General features: G+C 40.2%; 1 protein-coding gene across 2 annotated transcripts in view; it reads left to right on the top strand.

Annotated features, from left to right (window-relative positions):
- The window catches only part of SLC6A17 (solute carrier family 6 member 17), a 126,518-nt gene that overhangs the window by 37,694 nt on the left and 70,194 nt on the right, over positions 1-18,630 (top strand). Inside the window, exons 2-3 of one of the 2 annotated variants that reach the window (XM_073542436.1) lie at positions 772-848; positions 3,995-4,377. In XM_073542436.1, the coding sequence (XP_073398537.1) occupies positions 4,095-4,377 (283 nt within the window). In that variant the 5' untranslated portion in view covers positions 772-848; positions 3,995-4,094. The remainder of the gene's footprint in view (positions 1-771; positions 849-3,994; positions 4,378-18,630) is intronic. The other variant, XM_073542435.1, reaches the window with a different exon arrangement.

The following is an 18,630-nucleotide window of genomic DNA, read 5'->3' as shown; positions in this document are numbered from 1 at the left end:
TAAAAAAATGAACTTTTTCAAATTTACAAAAGGGCTGCAATAAAACAGAGTGAAAAATGATCGCTGGCAGGTTCTGTGAACAACCAGGACCTGCGTGTCATCTTTAGGTCACGTGACCTGCCAAAATTGCGTGTTGCGCAGCAGAAGAATATAATATGCAGAAGAGCCAGTAATCCTAATCCCTATGCGTTTCGGAATTCTAGAGGATTCCTTCATCAGGGGTCCTGCTAGCGATCATCGCGCACACTGTGCTTTCCGTGCACTCCAGCAATCTACCTGGGAAGTCTGCTCTCGACCGCGACACAGCTCCCAGATCAGCCGCTTACTTATTAAGCAGAATTGGATAAGGCGCTTCTTCCATGAAGGTACTAAATTCTATTTGTGCACATTGCTGTTTTGGTCTTAACACTTATAGCAATTTATAATTTCTCCTGAGTGGACTAAGGCGCTATCTTCTTGAGTTTTTCTGAACTCTGGTCGCTCTCATCATCAGCACATGATTTTAGTAGGTACGGCACTTTTATGTGCTAGATAATTATATTTAGTACTGCGACATTAGTTATATCAGTCGGATATGATCTATTTATAGTTCATTGCGAATTGTTGTACTATTTTATTAGGATGGACACATAGGTTATTCTCTGACCATCAATATTATTGCATATTAATAGGAAGGTACTTTTCTAAAAAATTTCTTTTTTTTTTTTTTTTTACTGATTGCATTTATATATATTCATCTAATAACCTTTATTTTTTAACTCTTAATTTCAGCCGGTTTCAATAGGTTTTCTATTTAAAACTGCAAATCCTCATTCAATATTGAATATTCATCAACAAACCAATATAAGGTACAAATTGTCTTTTTTATCAGTAATGTTTTGTTATGATTGAATCTAAGCGCGCGTATACGTATGAATATATTTTTATGTAGTATAATGCACAGGGCATACATATGGTATAATATACAGACTATAGTCATGCATGTAGTCTAATGCACTGCCCTTAGGCCAGGTTCATACTGCGTTAAAGCAGCCCATTCAACGCATAGCGTTGACGGGCTGCGTTAACACTATAGCATAACGCGATTGCGTCATGCTATACCGCTAGTGCAGATGCTTCTTCTGCGCTAGAGTTGACGGAGCCTCGGACGCTGCAGCCCGTGTCTGAGGCTCCGTCTCAGAATGACGGCACATCGCTAGTGCATGCCGATTATGGCATGCGTTGGCGATGCGCCCGATAATGGGGGTTAATGGCAGCGTTAATGGACTCGGTGTAACGCAGTCCGTCTAACAGACTGCCATAACGCAGTGTGGCCCCAGCCTAAGTCATCCATGTAGTATAATACACACAGAAAAAGGAAAGTCCAGCTCAAGGAGTAAATCCAGAATTCTCTTTATTTGTTCCATTAAAATACAAGCATGGCTGCTATAGTCATCATTGCGGTTTTTACCCTGGGATGGGATAGCCGCACAGAGAATGCCCAGGAGGTTCTGTACGCGTTTTGAGCGGTATACGCTCTTAGACTCAGAGTCTATGATGACTATAGCAGCCATGCTTGTATTTTAATGGAACAAATAAAGAGAATTCTGGATTTACTCCTGGAGCTGGACTTTCATTTTTCTGTGAAGTATTTCAAGACGTCCAAGTGGAGATGTGTCCTTGCTCGGACCTTGCTGCAGCATCAATGAGGGGTGAGCTGAACTAAATCCATTTTTTTTTCCAAAGTATAGTACACAGCCCATAGTCATCCGTGTAGTAGTATAGTCACCATGTACTAATTGATTTTAAAAAATTATGATGCTGATGGCCTCTGATTAGCTGGCAGCGTGTATTGCCAGAGGACGCACATCCGGCTGAAGTATATCTGGCACCGGCGGTTCTCTCACCCGATGGACCCTGTCACTGCGGCGACTGCGGTAGTTACATCCCTGTTTTCCCTATCGCCATCCCTACCTTCCCTTCTCCTCCTTTCTTCTCTACTTGTTTCTTTTGCCTTTCTTCTTATCTCTTATATTTTGGATATGTACTTTCTTGTCCTGCTCCTTAAGGTTGATTTTGTGTTATCCAATACATAACACACCCCGTGGTGGTACTTAATTGTATTAAGTATTGGTTTACATCTGAGTGAAATACCATATACAGGGGTGTGGCATCCATCTGCAGCTTCAGAAATCAGAGTCTGCGCAGGTGCACTGTACTACATTACTCTATCATTTTGTGCTATTGTTTTCTCAGGATTTGACTACCAAGTTAATAACTTCATTTGATATTTCCTCTCCCTCAGTAATTGGTTATATTGATTGGCGCAGTTAGTGGCTTGTGATTGTACTTTTTCTTATCTTTATACATTTAATAAATAAAGACTAGGTTTAAAAAATCAAACAAAACATTCATCCAGTTCTTGATTGGATTGTTTTCTGTAAACTATAATATCTTTTATTTTTTGGAGTGGGCTCCATAATTCTACTTTCTGGACTATTAGCAGTTGTACAAGCTTCAAGGGCGATATGTCAGTTTTGATTGCTTCAGTTTCTTTTTGTGCATAGTGAGTAAAGGTCAAATGAAGGATTTTTCAGGATTTCATTAAACTATAGACAAAATATAGAATTGTTTGGTTGGTTGCAGATGTAATGTTAAACCTCCCCCGGGATATTATTCTTGTAATGACATCCAGTAAGTATGATTATGTGCATTTATAGTGTAGCTTTCTCTTTTCAAGTTTTTCTGGTGGTGGGATGGCTTGATCAAAGTTATGTGAACTAAGTACCCTATATAATTTTCATGCACTATTGCTATTTATTTATTTACTGCAGGGTATTTGCTCATTTTGTTATTAGCTTCAGTTTTGTCTGTTTAGTGGCTAGTGTGAACATGAGTCTACATGCTTCATGCACACCAACTTATATTCCAGTTCATACCTAGTTTATTGTACAGCTTATCATTGGCTTTTCAGGTTTCCAGCGTATTCTCAATTTTTTCATAAAGTTACAATCTTACAGCCCTCTTCAACATAGCCCTCCTGCTACGAAAGTAGTGCGGTCTGACCCACAGCAATATGCTTTGGATAGTTGCTCACCTAAAATCTTGATACAGACCATTAAAGGACCCTACTCTGTAGTATTGCCTCAGTCTGTAACAGTGCTCCCTGAGCTTTAATTACCTTCCTTTTGACCCCACACATCAATAGTAACGCCTTGTACCCCCAAATAATAATACTTCATGCTTAGTGCACCCAACTTAGTAATGATGTTCCCTTCTCCTTTGGAGGAAGCCAGATAGGCGAAACGGCGCTGTCGGGGTCGTAGCAGCCCACACCCTGCTACCGCTGAGAAGATCCCTTTGTAAATTTTTAATTTAAAAAAAATAACTTTTCAATAAAATATTACATATTATTATATTTATGCCTATGCCTCTTTATCCCCTTGTGACATTTTATAAGTGGGATTCTGTATATTATGTTACGTAGGAGGTTGCTTCAGAACTGTAGATGGACTTTTGATGTATATAAACAGAGTAATAATATGTAAAGCCATAACTTGTCTAACTGCAAAAAAGGTACATGCTGCTGTAAAGCTGATACAAATATCTTATTAATCCGTCTGTAGCTTGCTGATAGATCATGGAGGAAGGCATAGAGGATTTTGACTGTACCTGACGGAGCTACCGTATAATGCCTTAATTTTATATCTGCAGCTCTTGATAACTAATCCGAGAGTAAAATTATTTGGATTTTGTAAACTTTTATTTAAAGTGTTCCTATCACCAGTCTAGGGCTATCCTATGTATTTGATTAGACTGGGTAGCCCCAGACTGGTGATAGGTACTATTGAAGCATGATTCTATTTGGCACCAAAGGCACACAAAATTATATATAACTTTTAGCTTATCTCTCATGTATACTTTTTTAATTAATTATCACATAATTGAGCATTTTTACAAAAAGTTAATTTTGTAAAATTTAGTTTGTAGAATCTAAATTTTTCTTTTTTTCCAGGTCAATATTGCATGGAAGCCAGTGTTAAATAACTCCTTGTGCTGGATTATTTCTGTGCACCAGAATCTACCTTGGTGTTCTAGAACTCACACTTCTCCAAATGCCTAAAAACAGTAAAGTGACTCAGCGAGAGCACAGCAACCAACATGTCACGGAATCTGTCGCTGACTTGTTGGCCCATGAGGAACCAATAGATCATAAAGCGAGTGCACTAAATGTATCTGGTGAAGAAAGTAGAGGAAAACCGCTGGAAGATATTTCTGAATTAGAGGACAGACCGGCATGGAACAACAAGCTGCAGTACATTCTTGCACAAATTGGATACTCTGTGGGTTTGGGAAATGTTTGGCGATTCCCATATCTGTGCCAGAAAAATGGTGGAGGTAAGTAGAAATGTTTGTGAAACAGTATGGTTAATTTCTTGATGGGTCTTTTGTATATACTAGAAACTCTTTCCATTTAACCCCTTAAGCCCCAAGGGTGGTTTGCACGTTCATGACCGGGCCAATGTTTACAATTCTGACCAATGTCCCTTTATGAGGTAATAACTCTGAAACGCTTCCATGGATCCTGGTGATTCTGACATTGATTTCTCGTGACATATTGTACTTCATGGTAGTGGTAAAATTTAATTCAAATAACTTGTGTTTATTTGTGAAAAAAACAGAAATTTGGCAAAAACTTAGAAAATTTTGCAATTTTCCAACTTTGAATTTTTATGCCTTTAAATCACAGAGATACGGCACACAAAAAACTTGATAAGTAACATTTCCCACATGTTTACTTTACATCAGCACAATTTTGGAACCAAAATTTTTTTTGTTAGGAAGTTATAAGGGTTAAAAATTGACCAGCGATTTCTCATTTTTGCAACACCATTTTATTTTTACGGACCACATCACATTTGAAGCCACTTTGAGGGGTCTATATGATAGAAAATACCCAAAAGTGACACCATTCTAAAAACTGCACCCCTTAAGGTGCTCAAAACCACATTCAAGAAGTTTATTAACCCTTCAGGTGCGTCACAGGAATTATTTGAATATTTAAAAAAAATGAACAAAAAAATACTTCAGGTTCAATTTTTTTTATTTTACCAAGGGTAACAGGAGAAATTGGACTGAAAAATTTATTGTGCAATTTGTCCTGAGTACGCTGATACCTGATATGTGGGGGGGAACCACTGTTTCAGCGCATGACAGAGCTCAGAAGGGAAGGAGCGCCGTTTGACTTTTTCAATGCAAAATTGGCTGGAATTCAGATCGGACGCCATGTCACGTTTGGAGAGCCCCTGATGTACCTAAACAGTGGAAACCCCCCACAAGTGACCCCATTTTGGAAACTAGACCCCCTAAGGAACTTATCTAGATATGTGGTGAGAACTTTGAACCCACAAGGGCTTCACAGAAGTTTATAACGTACAGCGGTACAATTAAAAAATCATATTTTTTCCACAAAATGATCTTTTCACCCCCAATTTTTATTTTCCCAAGGGTAACAGGACCCTAAAAGTTATTGTGCAATTTGTCCTGAGTACGCTGATACCCGACATGTGGGGGTAAACCACTATTTGGGCGCATGGCAGAGCTCAGAAGGGAAGCAGCGCCATTTGACGTTTTTGGCTGGAATTGAGATCGGACACCATGTCGCGATTGGAAAACCCCTGATGTACCAAAACAGTGAAAGCCCCCCACAAATGACACCATTTTGGAATCTAGACCCCCCCAAGGAACTTATCTAGATATGTGGTGAGAACTTTGAACCCCCAAGGGCTTCACAGAAGTTTATAACGCCCGGGCGTGAAAATAAAAAAATCATATTTTTTCCACAAACATGATCTTTTAGTCACCAATTTTTTTTATTTTCCCAAGGGTACCAGGAGAAATTGGACCCCAAAAGTTGTTGTCCAATTTGTCCTGAGTACGCTGATACCCCATATGTGGGAGAAAACTACTGTATGGGCACACGTCGGGTCTCGGAAGGGAAGTAGTGACGTTTTGGAATGCAGACTTTGATGGAATGGTCTGCGGGTGTCATGTGTGTTTGGAGAGCCCCTGATGTACCTAAACTATTGAAACGCCCCACAAGTGACCCCATTTTGGAAACTAGACCTCCCACGGAACTTATCTAGATGTGTGGTGAGCACTTTGAACCCCCAAGTGCTTCACAGAAGTTTATAACGCCCGGGCGTGAAAATAAAAAAATCATTTTTTTCCACAAAAATGATATTTTTGCCCCAAATTTTTTATTTTCCTAAGGGTATCAGGATAAATTGGACCCCAAAAGTTGTTTTGCAATTTGTCCTGAGTAGGCTGATACCCCATATGTGGGGGTAAAACACTGTTTGGGTGCATGGCAGAGCTTGGAAGGGAAGGACCACCATTTGACTTTTTCAACTCAGAATTGGCTGGAATTGAGATCAGACGCCATGTTGCATTTGGAGAGCACCTGATGTGCCCAAACAGTGGAAACCCCCAATTCTAACTCCAACTCCAACACACTCCTAACCCTAATCTCAGCCCTAACCCTAGCCCTAACCCTAGCCCTAGCCCTAGCCCTAACCCTAGCCCTGGCCCTAACCCTAGCCCTAACCCTAATGGTAAAATGGAAATAAATACATTTTCTTTTAATTTTATTATTTTTCCCTAACTAAGGGGGTGATAATGGGGGGTTTGATTTACTATTTATAGCGGTTTTTATGTTTGGCAGCTGTCACATGCTAAAAGGCGCTTTTTATTGTAAAAATAGTTTTTGCATCACCACATATTGAGAGCTATAATTTTTCCGTATTTTGACCCACCGAGTCATGTGAGGTCTTATTTTTTGCGGGACGAGTTGATGTTTTTATTGGTACCATTTTCGGGCACGTGACATTTTTTGATCGCTTTTTATTCCGATTTTTGGGACGCAGAATGAGCAAAAACCAGCGTTTCATGAATTTCTTTTGGGGGGATACGTTTACACCGTTCTGCGTGCGATAAAATTGATAAAGACCTTTTATTCCTCGGGTCAGTACGGTTACAGCGATACCTCATTTAGGTTGTTTTTTTATGTTTTGTCGGTTTTATGCAATGAAAACAATTTTATATAAAAAATAATTATTTTTGCATCACTTTATTCTACGAGCTATAACTTTTTTATTTTTTCGCTGATGATGCTGTATGGTGGCTCGTTTTTTGCGGGACAAGATGACGTTTTCAGCGGTACCATGGATATTTATATGCGTCTTTTTGATCGTGTGTTATTGCACTTTTTGTTCGGCGGTATGATAATAAATCATTATTTTTTGCTTCATTTTTTATTTTTATTTTTTAAGGGGTTCACTAAAGGGGTTAACTAATGGGACAGTTTTATAGGGCAGGTCGTTAAGGATGCGTCGATACCAAATATGTGTGCTTTTATTGTTTTTTGTTTTTTTTATTTCCAAAAAATGAATTTATTGGGGGAATATTTTTTTTTTTCTAATTTATTTGGCGATTTTCAAAAAAAATTATTTTAACACTTTTTTTTTTTTTTAAACTTTATTACATTGTTCCAGGTGGGACATCACTGTCCTGTGACAGATCACTGTGACAGATCAGCGATCTGTCACAGGCAGTGCAGCAGACTTCCTCATGCCTGCGCTTTGCAGGCACTGAGGAAGCCGTCTCCCTGCAGGCCCCCGAAGGTCCCCGTCGCCATCTTGGATTCGGGGGCCTGCAGGGAAGGAGCCCCCCGCCAGCAGCACATTGCGCTGCCGTGGGAGGCTCAGGGAAGCACGGAGGGAGCCCCCTCCCTGCCGATGCTTCCCTTTAACCCCCAGTACACTGCGATCGTGTTTGATCGCGGTGTGCAAGGGGTTAACGTGTCGGGGGCGGTCCGTTTTCAAATGGTGTATTAAAACGTACTGCCTAAACAAGTGCAAAGTTAAGTAAATAATCTCGGCCCTTCTGGCATAATAGGAAAAACAAAATAGCATACAGTACAGTCTGTGTGGCTGCAGGGATCCATCCACTCAGGGAGAAATAACACATGATTCAGTTCTCTTTAACACAAGCACATCTCTGGAGAGCTCGTCTCCAGACACACCGAATACTGAATGAGTCCAAAGACTTCATATCTACCTTCTGGACCACACCCTGGGGTGGAGATATGGTGAACAGTCTCCCACCCATTCTTTAATATGGCCGATTAACTCCTCTCAGCACTTAGTATGCTGGAGCATTTTTCAAGGTTCATATCACTGAGGCTAACATCCTGTGTGACACATATCTCCCTTCCAGTATTTTACCAGTTACCTTCTTACAGCACATTAACCCCTTAACAATGACCGATACACCTTTTAACTGTGGCAGTTGAGGGTACTTATGCCACAGCGTCACTTTTTACCGGGGGGGGGTAGCTGAGACCTCAGAGAACATGATTCAGGTTGGTTTTTACAGACCCCAGTGTTGTGATCGCCATTGTAAACTGCATAATGGCGACTGCAAAAAAAAGTCTGATTTTCTATTTAATTTCTCCTCTTCTGTGATCGCACATCAGAAGAAGAGAAATAGGGTCTCCCTATCCTCCCTGGTACCTCCTTTGCCCCTGCAACCCCCAGTGTAGTACCCCCGGGCCGCCGGTGTCTTCTTCCGGGGGATAATGGCAGGCGTATGCGCAGTGCACCCGCCTTGATCTGCCGGCACCTGGCAACAATTGGAAATTTTTTCCTATTGGTTCATTTTAATCACTGTGATAGACCCTATCAAAGTGATCAAAATAAATAAAAATAGTAAATAAAACCCTCCTTTATCACCCCCTTAGTTAGCTAAAAATAATAAAATAAAAATATATTTATTTCCATTAGGGTTAGAGTTGGGCTAATGTGAGTTGGGCTAAAGTTATGGTTAGGATTGGGCTAAAGTTAGGGTTGGACTAAAGTTAGGGTTGAGCTAAATTTAGGGTATAGGCTGGTCTAGGGTTAGGGTTGGGGCTAGAGTTAGGGTTGTGGTTATAGTTGGGATTATGGTTAGGGTTGGGATTAGGGTTAGGGATGTGTTATGGTTAGGTTTGTGGTTAGGGTTATGGTTAGGATTGGGATTAGGGTTAGGGGTGTGTTGGGTTTAGGTTTGTGGTTAGGGTTATGGTTAGGGTTGGGATTAGGGTTAGGGGTCTGTTGGGGTTAGGGTTGTGGTTAGGGTTATGGTTAGAGTTGGGATTAGGGGTGTGTTAGAATTAAGGGGTTTCCACTGTTTAGGTACATCAGGGGTCTCCAAACGCGACATGGCACCACCATTGATTCCAGCCAATTTTGGGTACAAAAACTCAAACGGTGCTCCCTCCCTTCTGAGCCCTGTCATGCACCCAGTGGATTTTCCCCATATATGGGGTATCGGCGTACTCAGGAGAAATTGCACAACAAATTTTGTGGTTAATTTTCTCCTGATGCCCTTGTGAAAATAAAAAATAAATGCATCCAAAGTAATTTTTTTTGTGAAAAAAGTAAAATGTTCATTTTTTCCTTCCACATTGCTTTAGTTCTTGTGAAGCACCTGAAGAGTTAATAAACTTCTTGAATGTGGTTTTGTGCACCTTGAGGGGTTTAGATTTTAGAATGATGACACCTTCAGGTATTTTCTGTTATATTGACCCACAAAACTCACTTCAAATGTGAGGTGGTCCCTAAAAAAATGGTTTTGCAAATTTTGTTGGAAAAATAAGAAATCGCTGGTCAACTTGTAACCCTTATAACGTCCTAGCAAAAAAAAAATTATGTTTACAAAATTGGGCGAATGTAAAGTAGACATGTGGGAAATGTTATTTATTAACTATTTTGTGTGATACCACTCTCTGATGTAAGTGTACAAAAATTAAAAGTTTGAAAATTGCAACATTTTCAAAATTTTTGTTTTTTTCATAAATAAACGCAAGTTATGTTGAAGAAATTTTACCACTAACATGAAGTGCAATATGTTACGAAAAAATAGTCTTAGAATCAGTGGGATACGTTGAAGCGTTCCAGAGCTTTAACCTCATAAGGTGACAGCGGTCAGAATTGTAAAAATTGTCCTGGTCATTAAGTACCAAATTGACTCTCTCACTAAGGGGTTAAAGGCTATTTCACATTTTTTTATTTTGGGAATTTTCTTTAGAACCAAAACCTATAATGTATGCGGAAAAGAGGGCAATTTATAAAACTTTCTAACTTAACCTGGCGTCTTAAAATCCTTACTGCCCTGTTCATTAATTCAAGAGAAGGCATGTGTAAGTTGTGTTCGGTAGGCTGTATATATTGAAACCTCTCCAAAACTCCACGACTTTGAGATGACTACCCTTTAGCTAGACCACATTTTCTGTTCTTCCATATATTATACATAATAGTCACCAAGACCTTTTATAAAGCAGCTGTGGTTGTCTTAAATGGGAACTATACTTTAAAAAAATCTTTACACAATTCAATAATACAGACAATTGTATGAATCTTAGTAATATATCTTGTCAGAGATAGCTGCTTCTTCCCCATTTATCAAACACCAATCTTCCCTTCCCCCACACCACCTTGTGAACTTATAATTAACTCTGAATAAAAACAGATCAAATCCATCATCTGTAAACAAGACTGACCGTTGTGTCACCTCCCATTATACTCTTTGAAGAGGGGAAAGTCGAGGAGGAGAGAAAAGCAGAGTAAGAAAACAAGCGGAAGGAGAAACAGAAAGATGGCACTGAGCTTTCTAACAAGTCTTTTACATCAGAGCTTGATTCACAAGCAACTCAGTGCTGGTGTATGATTTCCTCCAAGTTGCTGCTTGTTTCTATTTGCTAAAGCAGGAAAGAAGAGGAGGATTCCCCCTCTGTGCTGTTAATGACATAGATCATATAGCAGGTTGTCTCCTCCCACCAGCTCCGAGTAGATTGCAAATTAGAGGCAGAGACTACAGAGGGGAAAACTGTTGAAAATGCAGGATAAAAATCATATAGATGTATTGTAATTCATCATGAACACACACAGGACCAACTTATTCTGAAATGTTCCTTGAAAGTGCAGTTGCCTTTTAAAGTTGTTCTACGGCCCAAATATTAGGATAGAGTTAGGGTAAGACAGGAAAACTTTCTTTCAAATATGATATTCAGTACAAGGCTTTAGGTATTCAGACTAGGAGAATGTTCATGCTTTATTGAACATCAAGGACTTTGTGAGGGATGGAGGGTTTGATACTAAATTGGTGGCATATTATCACTTAACCCCTTACCTACAATTGACGTAATATTCCGTCCATGTGACCATGGACCTAATTACCATGGACGGAATATTACGTCATCGCGATCAGCGGCGCCCACGTGGTGAGCGCCGCTGATCGCGGCTGAGTGTCAGCTAATTATCATAGCTGACACCCGACACAATGTGTCAGGGGCGGTCACGGACCGCCCCCGACACGTTAACCCCTTGCACACGCGATCAAACGCGATCGCGGTGTACCGGGGGTTAAAGGGAAGCATCGGCAGGGAGGGGGCTCCCTTCGTGCTTCCCTGAGCCCCCCACGGCAGCGCAATGTGCAGCGCTGCTGCGGGAGGCTCTTTCCCTACAGGCCCCCGGATCCAAGATGGCGACGGGGGCCTGCAGGGAGCTGACTTCCTCACTGCCTGCAGAGCGCAGGCATGAGGAAGTCTGCAGCAGTGCCTGTGACAGATCGCTGATCTGTCACAGTGATCTGTGATGTGACAGATCAGCGATCTGTCACAGGACAGTGATGTCCCACCTGGGACAAGGTAATAAAGTAAAAAAAAAAAAAAAAAAAAGTGTTAAAAATAATAAAAAAAAATCGCTAAATAAATTAGTAAAAAAAAAAAAAAATATTCCCCAATAAATCCATTTTTTCAAAATAAAAAAACCCAAAAACAATAAAAGTACACATATTTGGTATCGCCACGTCCGTAATGACCTGCCCTATAAAACTGTCCCATTAGTTAACCCCTTAAGTGAACCCCTTAAAAAATAAAAATAAAAAACGAAGCAAATAATAATGATTTATTATCATACCACCGAACAAAAAGTGCAATAACGCGCGATCAAAAAGACGCATATAAATATGCATGGTACCGCTGAAAACGTCATCTTGTCCCGCAAAAAACGAGCCGCCATACAGCATCATCCGCAAAAAAATAAAAAAGTTATAGCTCGCAGAATAAAGCGATACAAAAATAATTATTTTTTATATAAAATTGTTTTCATTGCAAAAAACCGACAAAACTTAAAAAAACGACCAAAATGAGGTATCGCTGTAACCGTACTGACCCGAAGAATAAAAACGCGTTATCAATTTTACCGCACGCGGAACGGTGTAAACGCACCTCCCCAAAAGAAATTCATGAAACGCTGGTTTTTGTTCATTCTGCGTCCCAAAAATCGGAATAAAAAGCGATCAAAAAATGTCACGTGCCCGAAAATGGTACCAATAAAAACGTCAACTCGTCCCGCAAAAAATAAGACCTCACATGACTCGGTGGGTCAAAATAAGGAAAAATTATAGCTCACAATATGTGGTGATGCAAAAACTATTTTTACAATAAAAAGCGTCTTTTAGCGTGCGACATCCGCCAAACATAAAAACCGCCATAAATAGTAAATCAAACCCCCCGTTATCACCCCCTTAGTTAGGGAAAAATAATAAAACTAAAAGAAAATGTATTTATTTCCATTTTCCCGCTAGGGTTAGGGTAGGGCTAGGGTTAGGGTTAGGGCTAGGGTTAGGGCTAGGGTTAGGGCTAGGGTTAGGGCTAGGGTTAGGGCTAGGGCTCAGATTAGGGTTAGGGGTGTGTTGAGGTTAGGGTTGGAGTTATAATTGGGGGTTTCCACTGTTTGGGCACATCAGGTGCTCTCCAAAGGCAACATGGCGTCTGATCTCAATTCCAGCCAATTCTGCGTTGAAAAAGTCAAATGGTGCTCCTTCCCTTCCAAGCTCTGCCATGTGCCCAAACAGTGTTTTACCCCCACATGTAGGGTATCAGCCTACTCAGGACAAATTACAAAACAACTTTTGGGGTCCAATTTCTCCTGTTACCCTTAGGAAAATAAAAAATTGGGGGCAAAAATATAATTTTGCGGAAAAAAATGTTTTTTTTATTTTCACGCCCAGGCGTTATAAACTTCTGTGAAGCACTTGGGGGTTCAAAGTGCTCTCCACACTTCTAGATAAGCTCCGTGGGGGGTCTAGTTTCCAAAATGGGGTCACTTGTGGTGAGTTTCAATAGTTTAGGTACATCAGGGGCTCTCCAAACGCACATGACACCTGCATACCAATCCGTCAAAGTCTGCATTCCAAAACGTCACTACTTCCCTTCCGAGACCCGACGTGTGCCCATACAGTAGTTTTCTCCCACATATGGGGTATCAGCGTACTCAGGACAAATTGGACAACAACTTTTGGGGACCAATTTCTCCTGTTACCCTTGGGAAAATAAAAAAAATGGGGACTAAAAGATGATGTTTGTTGAAAAAATACGATATTTTTATTTTCACGCCCGGTCGTTATAAACTTCTGTGAAGCACTGGGGGGTTCAAAGTGCTCACCACACATCTAGATAAATTCATTAGGGGGTCTAGTTTCCAAAATGGGGTCACTTGTGGGGGGTTTCCACTGTTTAGGTACATCAGGGGCTCTCCAAACGCAACATGACACCCGCAGACCATTCCATCAAAGTCTGCATTCCAAAACGTCACTACTTCCCTTCCGAGCCCCGATGTGTGCCCATACAGTAGTTTTCTCCCACATATGAGGTATCAGCATACTCAGGACAAATTGGACAACAACTTTTGGGGTCCAATTTCTCCTGTTACCCTTGGGAAAATAAAAAAATGGGGACTAAAAGATCATGTTTGTGGAAAAAATACGATTTTTTTATTTTCACGCCCGGACGTTATAAACTTCAGTGAAGCACTGGGGGGTTCAAAGTGCTCACCACACATCTAGATAAGTTCCTTGGGGGGGTCTAGTTTCCAAAATGGTGTAATTTGTGGGGGGTTTCTACTGTTTTGGTACATCAGGGGCTTTCCTAACGCGACATGGTGTCCGATCTCAATTCCAGCCAAAAACGTCAAATGGCGCTGCTTCCCTTCCGAGCTCTGCCATGCGCCCAAATAGTGGTTTACCCCCACATGTGGGGTATCAGCGTACTCAGGATAAATTGCACAATATCTTTTAGGGTCCTGTTACTTTTGGAAAAATAAGAATTGAGGGTGAAAAGATCATTTTTGTGGAAAAAATATGATTTTTTAATTGTACTGCTGTACGTTATAAACTTCTGTGAAGCCCTTGGGGGTTAAAAGTTCTCACCACACATCTGAGATAAGTTCCTTGGGGGGTCTAGATTCCAAAATGGTGTCATTTGTGGGGGGTTTCCACTGTTTTGGTACATCAGGGGTTTTCCAATCGCGACATGGTGTCCGATCTCAATTCTAGCCAAAAACGTCAAATGGCGCTGCTTCCCTTCCGAGCTCTGCTATGCGCCCAAATAGTCATTTACACCCACATATGGGGTATCAGCGTACTCAGGACAAATTGCACAATAACTTTTAGGGTCCTGTTACCCTTGGAAAAATAAAAATTGGGGGTGAAAAGATCATTTTTGTGGAAAAAATATGATTTTTTAATTGTACCGCTGTACGTTATAAACTTCTGTGAAACCCTTGTGGGTTCAAAGTTCTCACCACACATCTAGATAAGTTCCTTGGGGGGTCTAGTTTCCAAAATGGGGTCACTTGTAGGGGGTTTCCACTGTTTAGGTACATCAGGGGCTCGCCAAACGTGACATGGCGTCCGATCTGAATTCCAGCCAATTTTGCATTGAAAAAGTCAAACGGCGCTCCTTCCATTCTGAGCTCTGCCATGCGCCGAAACAGTGGTTCGACCCCACATATCAGGTATCAGCGTACTCAGGACAAATTGCACAATAACTTTTGCAGTCCAATTTCTCCTGTTACCCTTGGTAAAATAAAGAAAATTGAACCTGAAGTATTTTTTTTGTGAAAAAAAGTTAAATGTTCATTTTTTTTTAATATTCAAAAAATTCCTGTGACGCACCTAAAGGGTTAATAAACTTCTTGAATGTGGTTTTAAGCACCTTAAGGGGTGCAGTTTTTAGAATGGTGTCACTTTTGGGTATTTTCTATCATATAGACCCCTCAAAGTGGCTTCAAATGTGAAGTGGTCCCTAAAAATAAAATGGTGTTGCAAAAATGAGAAATCGCTGGTCAATTTTTAACCCTTATAACTTCCTAACAAAAAAAAATTTTGGTTCCAAAATTGTGTTGATGTAAAGTAAACATGTGGGAAATGTTATGTATTAAGTTTTTTGTGTGCCGTATCGCTGTGATTTAAGGGCATAAAAATTCAAAGTTGGAAAATTGCGAAATTTTCAAAATTTTCGCCAAATTTCCGTTTTTTTCACAAATAAACGCAAGTTATTTGAATGAAATTTTACCACTAACATGAAGTACAATATGTCACGAGAAAACAATGTCAGAATCACCGGGATCCATGAAAGCGTTCCAGAGTTATGACCTCATAAAGGTACAGTGGTCAGAATTGTAAAAATTGGCCCGGTAGTTAAAGTGCAAACCACCCTTGGTAGTGAAGGGGTTAAAAAGTAACCCTTAATTTAATTTTTTACTTCATAAATCAAAGGTTCACACGAAAATAAGCAACTTTGTAATATATAATATCAGAGAAATCTGCTTTGTTCACTTCCTGGTTTGATCTTTTGCCATTAATTCACGGGTATAATCTCTAAAATCCTTTTTTCAGTGAAGACAGATTTTCACATTACTAACATAGGAGATGGCAGTTGGTGCTTTTGAAATTCTATGGAGAGGGAGAAGTGAGAGGCACACACATATTCTGCTCCAAGTTCTCTTGAAAGCACAGTTACAGTCATATTTCAGTATAGAATAGCCCTCTAAGCAAGCTATAATTATGATAAAAAAAACCCTGATAATTCAAACAATCATCTGCAGTTTACCTGCTCAGTGTTGGTCTTCAGGGAGAAAATATTTTGCTTTATGTTGTAAGGAGTACAAATTAGATGTATATATGGACAAGTGAAGGATAACTGTTTGTTGTGTGTTCTGAATGCACCATAAAAGTCTGAAGAATCACAGTACACATAAGCCTGTAGCTTGATACACTATGGAAACAGCAGCTCTTCTACATTATTCAAAGCCTTCAGTCAGAAGGTGATGCTAGGAAACATAGCGCTGGATACTGTAGGATCAATCACCCAGAATGTAAATAAAATTCAGAATACTTGGAATTTTTTTTGTTGGGAACTGGTTTTGTAGAGAGTTGAAGTATTATAATAATTAAAGGGAACCTATCAGTAGGATCAACCCTCCTAAGCCATCTATATGGACATGTAGGTAATAAGAAGCTGAATAAAGTGATACCTTGATATCTGCAATCCGATGTCCTATTTCAGAGAAATCCATGTTTTTCTTATATGTAAATGAGCTGTTAAGATCTATGGGCCGGACATAGATCTCACTGAGACATGTAAAAACTGACAGTCTGCTCTCCTGATCTACATGACTCACACTGGTAACTCCTCCTTTCATTTAAATAAGTCCTGGAGGCAGATTCTCAGGGACATCAATGTCCAGCCTATAAATCTTAAAGGAAGGTCCAGGACCTTCAGGGTCAATCACCTCCAATGAAATGGCGGCTATATTACTACCTTTACTAATTGTTTAACCCCTTAACCCCCAAGGTTGGTTTGCACGTTCATGACCGGGCCAATTTTTACAATTCTGACCACTGTCCCTTTATGAGGTAATAACTCAGGAACGCTTCCATGGATCCCGGTGATTCTGACACTGTTTTCTCGTAACATATTGTACTTCATGCTAGTGGTAAAATTTCATTCATATAACTTGCGTTTATATGTGAAAAAAACGGAAATTTGGCAAAAATTTTTAAAATTTCGCAATTTTCCAACTTTGAATTCTTATGCCCTTAAATCACAGAGATACGGCACACAAAAAACTTAATAAGTAACATTTCCCACATATTTACTTTACATCAGCACAATTTTGGAACCCAATTTTTTTTTCTTAGGAAGTTATAAGGGTTAAAAGTTGACCAGCGATTTCTCATTTTTGCAATACCATTTTATTTTTACAGACCACATCATATTTGAAGCCACTTTGAGGGGTCTATATGATAGAAAATACTCAAAAGTGACACCATTCTAAAAACTGCACCCCTTAAGGTGCTCAAAACCACATTCAAGAAGTTTATTAACCCTTCAGGTGCTTCACAGTAATTTTTTGAATATTTAATAAAAAAAATGAACATTTAACTTTTTTTCACAAAAAAAATACTTCAGGTTCAATTTTTTTTATTTTACCAAGGGTAACAGGAGAAGTTGGACTGCAAAAGTTATTGTGCAGTTTGTCCTGAGTACGCTGATACCTGATATGTGGGGGGGAACCACTGTTTCGGCGCATGGCAGAGCTCAGAAGGGAAGGAGCGCCGTTTGACTATTTCAATGCAAAATTGGCTAGAATTCAGATCGGACGCCATGTCACGTTTGGAGAGCCCCTGATGTACCTAAACAGTGGAAACCCCCCACAAATGTCCCCATTTTGGAAACTAGACCCCCCAAGGAACTTATCTAGATATGTAGTGAGAACTTTGAACCAACAAGGGCTTCACAGAAGTTTATAACGTACAGCAGTACAATTAAAAAATCATATTTTTTCCACAAAAATGATGTTTTCACCCCCAATTTTTATTTTCCCAAGGGTAACAGGACCCTAAAAGTTATTTTGCAATTTGTCCTGAGTACGCTGATACCCCATATGTGGGGGTAGGCGCATGGCGGAGCTCAGAAGGGAAGCAGCGCCATTTGACTTTTTTGGCTGGAACTGAGATTGGACACCATGTCGCGATTGGAAAACCCCTGATATGCCAAAACAGTGGAAACCCCCCACAAATGTCCCCGTTTTGGAAACTAGACCCCCCCAAGGAACTTATCTAGATGTGTGGTGAGGACTTTGAACCCCCAAGGGCTTCACAGAAGTTTATAACGTACAGCCGTACAATTAAAAAATCATATTTTTTCCACAAAAATGATCTTTTCACCCTCAATTCTTATTTTTTCAAGGGTAACAGGACCCTAAAAGTTATTGTGCAATTTGTCCTGAGTACGGTGATACCCCACATGTGGGGGTAAACCACTACTTGGGCGCATGGCAGAGCTTGGAAGGGAAACAGCGCCATTTGACGTTTTTGGCTGGAATTGAGATCAGACACCATGTCGCGTTTGGAAAGCCCCTGATGTACCAAAACAGTGAAACCCCCCCACAAATTACACCATTTTGGAAACTAGACCCCCCCAAGGAACTTATCTAGATGTGTGGTGAGCACTTTGAACCCCCCCAGTGCTTCACAGAAGTTTATAACGCCCGGGCGTGAAAATAAAAAAATCGTATTTTTTCCACAAACATGATCTTTTAGTCACCAATTTTTTTATTTTGCCAAGGGTACCAGGAGAAATTGGACCGCAAAAGTTGTTGTCCAATTTGTCCTGAGTACGCTGATATCCCATATGTGGGAGAAAACTACTGTATGGGCACACGTCGGGGCTCGGAAGGGAAGTAGTGACGTTTTGGAATGCAG

This window comes from Dendrobates tinctorius, unplaced genomic scaffold (genome assembly GCF_039654945.1).
Source record: "Dendrobates tinctorius isolate UK_male_01 unplaced genomic scaffold, ASM3965494v1 ptg000127l, whole genome shotgun sequence".
NCBI classification, from domain to species: Eukaryota; Metazoa; Chordata; class Amphibia; order Anura; family Dendrobatidae; genus Dendrobates; species Dendrobates tinctorius.
Note: the sequence above shows the minus strand (reverse complement) of the source record. Positions and strands in the feature narration are given on the sequence as shown.